Source organism: Littorina saxatilis, linkage group LG14 (assembly GCF_037325665.1).
Source record: "Littorina saxatilis isolate snail1 linkage group LG14, US_GU_Lsax_2.0, whole genome shotgun sequence".
Lineage (NCBI taxonomy): Eukaryota > Metazoa > Mollusca > Gastropoda > Littorinimorpha > Littorinidae > Littorina > Littorina saxatilis.
Genome location: NC_090258.1, coordinates 15486970 through 15498118, shown reverse-complemented (window position 1 = coordinate 15498118; position 11149 = coordinate 15486970). Strand labels below are relative to the sequence as shown.

At 41.3% G+C, this 11149-nt stretch overlaps 1 protein-coding gene across 1 annotated transcript in view; it reads left to right on the top strand.

The window, feature by feature from the left end:
* Positions 1 to 11052, top strand: part of LOC138947207 (3-hydroxyisobutyryl-CoA hydrolase, mitochondrial-like) — a 31681-nt gene extending 20629 nt beyond the window's left edge. The window contains exon 13 of the mRNA XM_070318640.1: positions 7498 to 11052. Within this exon, the coding sequence (XP_070174741.1) occupies positions 7498 to 7616 (119 nt within the window). The 3' untranslated portion in view covers positions 7617 to 11052. The remainder of the gene's footprint in view (positions 1 to 7497) is intronic.
* Positions 11053 to 11149: the final 97 nt, after the last annotated feature.

Sequence of the window (11149 nt, the reverse complement as noted above, 5' to 3'; positions counted from 1 at the left end):
GAGACAATCGGACCGTGGTGCGTTTTGGCGCTAGACCTAACTTTTAGAATCTAAATAATAAATTGACAGCTTGTTACACAAACGTTCTTAAATCATACAAGAATTCTTTTTTCATCAAGACAAGATCAGTACAATTCGAAGTTTTGAAAGTTTGAAAAAAGAAACGCCCGGAAGCAGGGTCACGCAAGGTCGTGGTTCTCGTAGCAGACGACGGTTTATACCTATATCCAGTTCCTCTGAACAGTCAAAAGCCATCGCTAGAGTTCTTGTGAACCACAGCCGTTTGTTCCGTGCATAGTCAGAGGTACTTAATAACGTGCTATTGCAGATAAGCTCACAGCGAGTCGCATTCAAATTACTAACTGACGACTACATTGTGAAAAAGGGAAACTTGATCACACGGGTTCACGATGGCTCAGAGGTAAGATAAACCACACAAAAATAAATTCTTTGAAAATTGCTCGCTCTTTACGGAGGGCACCCAGGATGTTCCCGTTTGGTGAGCGTTCAAATGGAAGGGTGTTTGTACTGTGTGTAAAAGCCTGACAGTATCTGTGATGGTTTACGGGAGGCTTACTGTGCCTTTAACCTATTTTCTGTCATTCTGAGCACAGTTTTAGAGTGAACATGACATATGTATATATTTTTAAATTCAGGAGAAATTGAGGAATATGATGCAACCATTTTTAAATCTGTTTGTAAAAACTTGATTTTAATGACAACTTTAATAAGCAAACTAATTACAGTAACTAGTTTTTAAGCCTTCAAGCTGAAATGCAATACCAAAGTCTGGGCTTTGTCGAAGATTACTTGACCAAAATTTCAACAAATTTAGTTGAATATGAGGGCGTGACAGTGCTGCCTCAACTTTCACAAAAATCCGGATATGACGTCATCCAAGACATTTATCGAAAAAAAGGGAAAAAAACTGGGGATATCATACCCACAAACTACACACACACACACACACACACACACACACACACACACACACACACACGTACACCACCACCCTCGTCTCGATTCCCCGTCTATGTTAAAACATTTAGTCAAAAATTGACTAATGTAAAAAGCCGACCTACCGACCCTATCTTTTTTGGTCACGTTACCCTAAACCAACCTATATTTTTTTTGGCCTAACAACAAAAACCAACAAGCAAAAGTAATTTGTTGACTCGTCTGAGTTTTCACTGCGGCGAGATTTAGTATTGGCCGTCCGAAGAAACTTAAAGGTGTTGTTGTTTGTTTGGAATGTTTTTTCAAGGTAGAGCTTTGAAACTTCGCACACTTCTATGGTTTGGTAATCTTCCAACATGAACCCAATCTGGTCGAACTTCGTCAAATTTTAAGGTCACAGCTGGGTCATGTTCGATTCATAAACAAAATAATTGTCATGAAGTGGATTATGGTGCGAATAAAGGAGTTACTGTTATGTATTCGTGTTCTGTCCTATCTAATTAAAGTGACTCTTCACTCTTCGCACTACACACTTCAAACACAGAATTTGGGAGGATACAGACTTATTAATTCCTCACAAATTACAGCACAATTCTTCACCTCAAAACATCAATACCAATCAACCTCTCGAACACACAGTTCACACAATCTTGTTGCAATCATTCAATACGTGTAATCTATATATCTATGTACGGCTTGTGTCTGTCTGTCTGTCTGTCTGTCTGTCTTTCTGTGTGTTCCCCATGCACGGCCAAAGTTCTCGATGGATCTGCTTCAAATATTGGTGGGCATATTCAGGTAGACCCCGGACACAATCTGGTCGATGAAAATTTTCAACACGTGCTCTCAGCGCGCAGCGCTGAACCGATTTTGGTTTTTCTGTACATCCATTCCCAGTAACTCTTCCTTATCTTCTCCAGTGTTTTGCGCGTTTATCTCCCTTCCTTCGTGCGCCGGCAAAGCCGGCGTACACCCGTATTCGGCTCTACTTCTTCCCGGCGAAGCCGGGTACCCGGCGAAGCGGGTATTCATCTAGTTAAATGATATACAGACACTATCTCAATAATAGATTACTGCACAAGATAAGGTGCTGACAGACACTCACACTGGTTGGTCCGGTGTCAGAATAATGTGACTGGGTGAGACATGAAGCCTGTGGCTGTGCTGCGACTTCTGTCTTGTGTGTGGCGCACGCTAAATGTCAAAGCAGCACCGCCCTGATATGGCCCTTCGTGGTCGGCTGGGCGTTAAACAAACAAACAAACAAACAAACAGACAGACACTCACGAGCTCGTATCACGTCTCACTGCATGTCGTCATTTACACATCCTTGTGCCGCTGAATCCATGTAGATGATGATTTCCCAGAAACTCTCCTTATAGATGCCAACATGCACCTTTCACGTTTCTCCCCGAGAAACACTTTCGCCATTAGCGAAAAGAACCGTCGTCTCTACGACCGGTAACGATGGAGACTCCCCCGTCCAGCCATCTGCGCCGATGTGGTCTCTTTCGCCACCATCGTTCTGCGCTCTCCTGTGTGAGGTCCGCCCCTCGTACACTCCATGGAAACTCCTCATAGAAACTCCTAAAGAACTAACCCAAGTCTTAATACAACATTCTCTTAAACCATCTCCTCTTCCTAAACAGTCATGTATCATCTCTCTCGTTCATTCTACATTCACATTCCGTCCACAGTCAATATCCAAACTATACTTAATCCATGAATCACTTAATCTATTAATGACACTACCATACATAGCATCACTGTCTTAAACATAACATAAATGCGTAACAACATTTATGTTCAAGAATTTCCCAACAAAAACCGTAATACAATCACAACAAGAATTCTCTTAAAACTTCACACTAGAATTTAGTGCACTTTGCAAACACTACCATTTACATTCCAGCTATGTATTCAAGCTTCAATAATATACAACATAGTAAATCATTTACCTTAAGAGACACGTCTCTTGAAAGAGTGCTTGTTCCCTGAACAAGACCGACACACGCTTACAACCTTCCTGGTTGAAAATATTAGGCGCTGTAATGTTCCCAGTTCATAGCCAGCTATATTTCTCAAACTTATAAACACAACTCATGTCAAGCTAAAGCTATTTCCTCGTGCAACACACGAAACCTGTGACAACCTTCTAACCTGTCCCTACGCATCGCAATTCAATCTTTAGGGAGGTTAAAATCACGACGTGTTTCACATCACAAATATACTACTCACATCTTTGTGACAATAATAATTAGCTTTTATCGGATGCGTTTGAAGATGTAGACGTGACTGCACCCTCATCCCCTGCACCAACACCAACATCCCATGAAACATCTGAACATACATCCAAAAGCCCTTCAAAAAACATGAAATCTCTGGCCGACTCAGCCACTCGTACCAAGACTTCAAATCCTGGTCCCAGACAGCAAGCGCCTCACCAGGACCCCTAGACAGCGCTTGGCGGAGTTCAGAGTTGCGTTTGACACAACGCATGTCCAACTGATTTGGCGACTCTGTCCTCCGTCCGGTCAGACCGGACTTGTTGTTTCGGGAGAGACAGACCGAGAATCTCAGCGTGCCTGGCCTCAGTGCCGGTGGATGACCTTATGCACTGGATGAGTCACATTCCCCAGTGCAAACAAGTACAACTTGTCATCGTCCACATTGGGGTAAATACCTGCTGGGCGAACACGATAACTGAGAGCCTATGGACCAGATGCATCAGACTTACAAATAAAACATTCCCACACGCACGTGTTCTCTTCTCGGGGATCATCCCTCCCCGAGGAGAACATTCCCCGAGGAGAACACATTGTCAATAAGTCGGTGCTGACCTCAAATCATGCTCTAGCCAGAGTGTGTGACAGAGAAGGTGTGACATTTGTGGACCACACAACCACATTCTGCACTGGAAACGGTGCCCCTCGCAAAGCGCTGTACCGTGACTCACTTCACCCTAGCCAACAGGGCACCAGCCGACTGGCATGCAATCTAAAGTATGCCTGCCTGCCTCGCCAACCGGAGCAGCAGAGCCTTGGACAACGCAGGACTCTAGACTGGAATCCCCAACGTTGGTGCCGGGTCAACGCAGGACCGTGCTCTTCTGGAATCCCCAACGTTGGTGCCGGGTCAACGCAGGACTCTTCTGGAATCCCCAACGTTGGTGCCGGGTCAACGCAGGACTCTTCTGAAATCCCCAACATTGGTGCCGGGGTCGGACTACCCCTCTGAGCACCAACGGCTGTCCTTTCAGCAACAGCCGAGGCACGCCACATGCACCAACACCTACCACCTGCCAGACATGAGGGTCAAACGAATTTGCCCCCCCCCCCTCCCACTTCCCTCAACAGCAGGGACCTCCAACAATGTATCAAATGCCCAATCGAGACAACAGCACCACTAACGATCGCCACATCCAAGGGCCAGGACGTCAGACCACATCCCCCTCGCCACCTCCCTACCGCTGGCACTACGAGCAGCGTCAGGGTCAACTGAGGTCTCAGCCCTCCTTGCCATCCCCCTACGGCTGGCACAGCGAGCAGCATCTGGGTCAACTGAGGTCTCAGCCCTCCTTGCCATCCCCCTACGGCTGGCACAGCGAGCAGCATCTGGGTCAACTGAGGTCTCAGTCCCCCTTGCCACCTCTCGACGGCTGGCACAGCGAGCAGCATCTGGGTCAACTGAGGTCACAGCCCCCCTTGCCATCCCCCTACGGATGGCACAGCAAACAGCAACAGGGTCAACTGAGGTCACAGCCCCCCTTGCCATCCCCCTACGGATGGAACAGCGAACAGCAACAGGGTCAACAGAGGTCGCCCCCTTCACTCTTCCCCGCCCACCATGGCCAGCCTGTGCTCCCTCCGTGGTACTACAATGACCCAGCAGTCCCGCGATACACACAGCCCCTCTTTCATAGTAACAGCCGCATAACTGAAGGAACATTTGTCTAATCATTTAAAAGGACAGAGTATCACTAAGTGTTTCTGTGTGTGTGTGTGTGTGTGTGTGTGTGTGTGTGTGTGTGTGTGTGTGTGTGTGTGTGTGTGTGTGTGTGTGTGTGTCTGTGTCTGTGTCTGTGTGTGTGTGTGTGTGTGTGTGTGTCTGTGTCTGTGTGTGTGTTAGGCAAACTTAAATTCAATACTACCATCCATTTAAAAAACAAAACAATTCAAGTGTTGTGGATATGTTTGTTTATACATAATGGCCGTATTACTATAAATTAGAAACAAAATCTAAGGTGTTCTTACCGCCTTAAAGTGAGCAAAATAACGTTGTTGCAGAGGAAACGCTTGAAGTTTTGAAAGACAGAGAGTTTGGTAACAAACTGACAATTCATTTCTTCAAAGTATATTAGCAGTGACTGATTATTCTTTTAGGTCTACAGCGTGTGCTTCAAGGCAATTATGCAAGTGAATCTGTGAATATTCTTAATTAAGCTTTCCTTGCACTCTAGCCTTAACCTGTGAAGATCTCTTGAGAATCAGAACTCTATTACAACTGATGATTGTGTCGATACATTTTGTGAAGCCAAAAAACGCTCAGAGTTAAATCAGTTACTGATGATTCTGATCTGATACTGTGTCCGCTATTATCAAGTTGGGACTGTGTGAAAGCCCTCCATTCTCGTCACTCGTTTTCGCGTGTCATTAATGTGACTACTGGTGTTTCAGTTATTCACTGTCGGGTCATTTTATTCGTTGAATTTGAGTTAATCTGCTCTGGTTAATTCTTGTTACTCTTAAGTCTACTCATTTCTCTTTGTGTAAAGTAGTGTAGCTTTTTTTCTCTCTTTGTTTTGTCTTTCGTTTGAGTTTGACACCAAGTGTTAAACTCCATTGGTCGCATCTCTGTGTGTATCTGTGTATGGTATAATTTACTATTTTCTCATTATCGATTATTGATTACGTTTGGTGTTTTAAGGTAATTTTGATTTCTTTCTTTTTTTTCTTCTTAAAAAGTGAAAACACTCTTTTAAGATTTATCATGAGTAATTCTTCTACCTCATGGCCCACAAAAGAGGGTCTTCGTATTGGACACCTTAACATCAACCATGCAATTAATAAATTACACGAGGTTTCCACCATGCTTTTAAACTCAGGAACACATTTTCATGTTATGGGGTTTACAGAATCAAGACTATCTGACACGATTTCGGATTCTGAGGTTTGTGTTCCAGGTTACAGTGTTGTACGCAGAAACCCCCAACACTGAATGTAAAGAAACTGGATTGCTTGTGTATATAAGTGAATCCTTGACTTACACACGTTTAACACATTTAGAACAGTTTGTGGAATCCGTCTGGATCGAGGTCAAATTAAAAAAGGCACCTCCAATGCTTTTTGGTTTCTGCTATAGAAATCCAGCAGAACGTGTAAACTGACTGGACGGACAAATGTTCACATAATTATGTTAGATGCTGCTTTGTTAGAATCAAAAGAAACCATTCTCTCAGGAGATTTTAATATTGATTTATTAAAACAAAATAAACCATGGTTAGATATGTTCAACCTTTATGATCTCAAACAAGTCGTGAACACCTCTACTAGGGTTACTGCATCTACAAGCACTTTGATAGATCATGTCTATGTTTCTAACACCCGTAACGTTGCAGAAGTTTGTGTTCCAACCAGCGGCTGTAGTGATCATTTTCCTGTTTGTCTCACGTGGTCAAGAAAGGGTGTAAAAATCCCCAAAGTTGGTCACAAGACAGTAAAGTACCGCTCCTTTACTAAATTTAACGAGAACGCCTTTCTTGTAGACTTAAGTAAGGCCTAAAAAAAAAAATAGGTGTGGTTACGGTAACCCGACCTACCCTATTTTTAGGGGCCGACCCAATAACTTTTTATTACATTTGTCAAAAAAAACAAAACGAAAACGAGTGCAGAAAACGCAATGAAAGCGAAAGCGCTCGAGTCGCACACTTATTTCCCTGTCAAGTAGGTTTAATTTGTACACATTAAAAGAAAAGTTTTTTAAAAAAAAAGTGATTGCCTACCTTCCTACCCTATTTTTTTTGGCTATGTTACCTTAACCACACCTATTTTTTTTGTGTGTGGCCTAATTGAGAATTTACCCGATGCTCCCCAGCATGTCGTAAGAGGCGACTAACGGATTCTGTTTCTCCTTTTACCCTTGTTAAGTGTTTCTTGTATAGAATATAGTCAATGTTTGTAAAGATTTTAGTCAAGCAGTATGTAAGAAATGTTAAGTCCTTGGTACTGGAAACTTGCATTCTCCCAGTAAGGTAATATATTGTACTACGTTGCAAGCCCCTGGAGCAATTTTTTTATTAGTGCTTTTGTGAACAAGAAACAATTAACAAGTGGCTCTACTGGATGATCCCATCTTCCCCCCCCCCCCCCCCCCTTTCCCCGTCGCGATATAACCTTCGTGGTTGAAAACGACGTTAAACACCAAATAAAGTAAAGTAAAGTAAGCTCGTTTAGGCTGACAGATTGCCAGAATGTTTTCATTACGCTTCACCCGACTTTTGTTTTCTTAGCAGAAAATCATGTAACAATGTCCTGCTTTCAGTGATAACAGACAAGGACCAGCAACCACAATGGCTACCAAGCACACTGGAGGAGGTGACAGCAGAGACACTGGACAGGTACTTCTCCCCGCTGCCGCCAGACAGAGAACTGGTGCTCTGATCTGCTCGTTCTACATAGCTGCTGTCAATATGATTTAAGGTGTCTAAAGTTAGTCTACAACCCGCTTCTTTTGAGGTATACTATAGTTGTTGACAGTCTTTAACATAGCTGCTGTCAATATGATTTAAGGTGTCTATAGTTAGTCTACAACCCGCTTCTTTTGAGGGCTACTATAGTTGTTGACAGTCTTTAACATAGCTGCTGTCAATATGATTTAAGGTGTCTATAGTTAGTCTACAACACGCTTCTTTTGAGGAATACTATAGTTGTTGACAGTCTTTAACATAGCTGGTGTCAATATGATTTAAGGTGTCTATAGTTAGTCTACAACACGCTTCTTTTGAGGAATACTATAGTTGTTGACAGTCTTTAACATAGCTGCTGTCAATATGATTTAAGGTGTCTATAGTTAGTCTACAACACGCTTCTTTTGAGGAATACTATAGTTGTTGACAGTCTTTAACATAGCTGGTGTCAATATGATTTAAGGTGTCTATAGTTAGTCTACAACACGCTTCTTTTGAGGAATACTATAGTTGTTGACAGTCTTTAAAATAGCTGCTGTCAATATGATTTAAGGTGTCTATAGTTAGTCTACAACCCGCTTCTTTTGAGGGCTACTATAGTTGTTGACAGTCTTTAACATAGCTGCTGTCAATATGATTTAAGGTGTCTATAGTTAGTCTACAACACGCTTCTTTTGAGGAATACTATAGTTGTTGACAGTCTTTAACATAGCTGCTGTCAATATGATTTAAGGTGTCTATAGTTAGTCTACAACACGCTTCTTTTGAGGAATACTATAGTTGTTGACAGTCTTTAACATAGCTGCTGTCAATATGATTTAAGGTGTCTATAGTTAGTCTACAACACGCTTCTTTTGAGGAATACTATAGTTGTTGACAGTCTTTAACATAGCTGCTGTCAATATGATTTAAGGTGTCTATAGTTAGTCTACAACACGCTTCTTTTGAGGGCTACTATAGTTGTTGACAGTCTTTAACATAGCTGCTGTCAATATGATTTAAGGTGTCTATAGTTAGTCTACAACCCGCTTCTTTTGACGGATACTATAGTTGTTGACATTCTTTAACATAGCTGCTGTCAATATGATTTAAGGTGTCTATGGTTAGTCTACAACCCGCTTCTTTTGAGGATACTATAGTTGTTGACAGTCTTTAACATAGCTGCTGTCAATATGATTTAAGGTGTCTATGGTTAGTCTACAACCCGCTTCTTTTGAGGATACTATAGTTGTTGACAGTCTTTAACATAGCTGCTGTCAATATGATTTAAGGTGTCTAAAGTTAGTCTACAACCCCCTTCTTTTGAGGATACTATAGTTGTTGACAGTCTTTAACATAGCTGCTGTCAATATGATTTAAGGTGTCTATGGTTAGTCTACAACCCGCTTCTTTTGAGGATACTATAGTTGTTGACAGTCTTTAACATAGCTGCTGTCAATATGATTTAAGGTGTCTATGGTTAGTCTACAACCCGCTTCTTTTGACGGATACTATAGTTATTGACAGTCTTTAACATAGCTGCTGTCAATATGATTTAAGGTGTCTATAGTTAGTCTACAACCCGCTTCTTTTGAGGAATACTATAGTTGTTGACAGTCTTTAACATAGCTGCTGTCAATATGATTTAAGGTGTCTATAGTTAGTCTACAACACGCTTCTTTTGAGGGATACTATAGTTGTTGGCGGTCTTTAACATAGCTGCTGTCAATATGATTTAAGGTGTCAGTATAGTTAGTCTACAACCCGCTTCTTTTGAGGGATACTATAGTTGTTGACAGTCTTTAACATAGCTGCTGTCAATATGATTTAAGGTGTCTATAGTTAGTCTACAACACGCTTCTTTTGAGGGATACTATAGTTGTTGGCGGTCTTTAACATAGCTGCTGTCAATATGATTTAAGGTGTCTATAGTTAGTCTACAACCCGCTTCTTTTGAGGGATACTATAGTTGTTGACAATCTTTAACATAGCTGCTGTCAATATGATTTTTATGTGTCTATAGTTAGTCTACAACCCGCTTCTTTTGAGGGATACTATAGTTGTTGACAGTCTTTGACATAGCTGCTGTCAATATGATTTTTATGTGTCTATAGTTAGTCTACAACCCGCTTCTTTTGAGGGATACTATAGTTGTTGACAGTCTTTGACATAGCTGCTGTCAATATGATTTAAGGTGTCTATAGTTAGTCTACAACCTGCTTCTTTTAAGGGATACTATAGTTGTTGGCGGTCTTTAACATAGCTGCTGTCAATATGATTTAAGGTGTCTATAGTTAGTCTACAACCCGCTTCTTTTGAGGGATACTATAGTTGTTGACAGTCTTTGACATAGCTGCTGTCAATATGATTTAAGGTGTCTATAGTTAGTCTACAACACGCTTCTTTTGAGGGATACTATAGTTGTTGGCGGTCTTTAACATAGCTGCTGTCAATATGATTTAAGGTGTCAGTATAGTTAGTCTACAACCCGCTTCTTTTGAGGGATACTATAGTTGTTGACAGTCTTTAACATAGCTGCTGTCAATATGATTTAAGGTGTCTATAGTTAGTCTACAACACGCTTCTTTTGAGGGATACTATAGTTGTTGGCGGTCTTTAACATAGCTGCTGTCAATATGATTTAAGGTGTCTATAGTTAGTCTACAACCCGCTTCTTTTGAGGGATACTATAGTTGTTGACAGTCTTTAACATAGCTGCTGTCAATAAGATTTAAGGTGTCTATAGTTAGTCTACAACCCGCTTCTTTTGACGGATACTATAGTTGTTGGCAGTCTTTAACATAGCTGCTGTCAATAAGATTTAAGGTGTCTATAGTTAGTCTACAACCCGCTTCTTTTGAGGGATACTATAGTTGTTGGCGGTCTTTTTCATCAGCAGCTATTTACAGTACGATTGACACTGTTTTTGTTCAGTCAACAACCTACTTGTTCTGAGGCATGCTATTTTTTGACAGTCATTCCTACCGCATTTGAAAGTCCTTTTGCCAGGCTTATGACAGACTTGATGTGTGATATAGTTAGTGTGTTAGCTTTGTAAAGGGGAGTGGTAGCACATTTTGTAGCAATGTGCTGGTGTGATTTTTTTCCTGAAGTGCTGTGAATTCTACACCAAACCTTATTTGGTACACACACTGAAATGTGCACATAATATACAGAAATTGATGCAAGGCTGGTTGTAGGGTTTCTAAGCACAACACTCTCTTGTGGCCGTTACAGTAGCTAGCGCTTCTTGATAACAAGTGTGTACAATTCCTGCTGCCAGTAATTTACTTCAATGTTTCATGTTTGTGTGGAATTTATTTCCAACTTTAAAAAAAATGTCATAAACTTCTATATCTATATCATTTTTGTGATTAAATAAAATGCATTGATGGTGAATCTGAATTTTGGAATAAATATTTTTGTAAGTATGTGATGCTTTAACCTGAGTACAAGCTTCTAATCAGCTGCTGCATCCTATGAATTGCCTTACTAAAATAAATAGGTCCGATTTTAACCCCTCTCTAA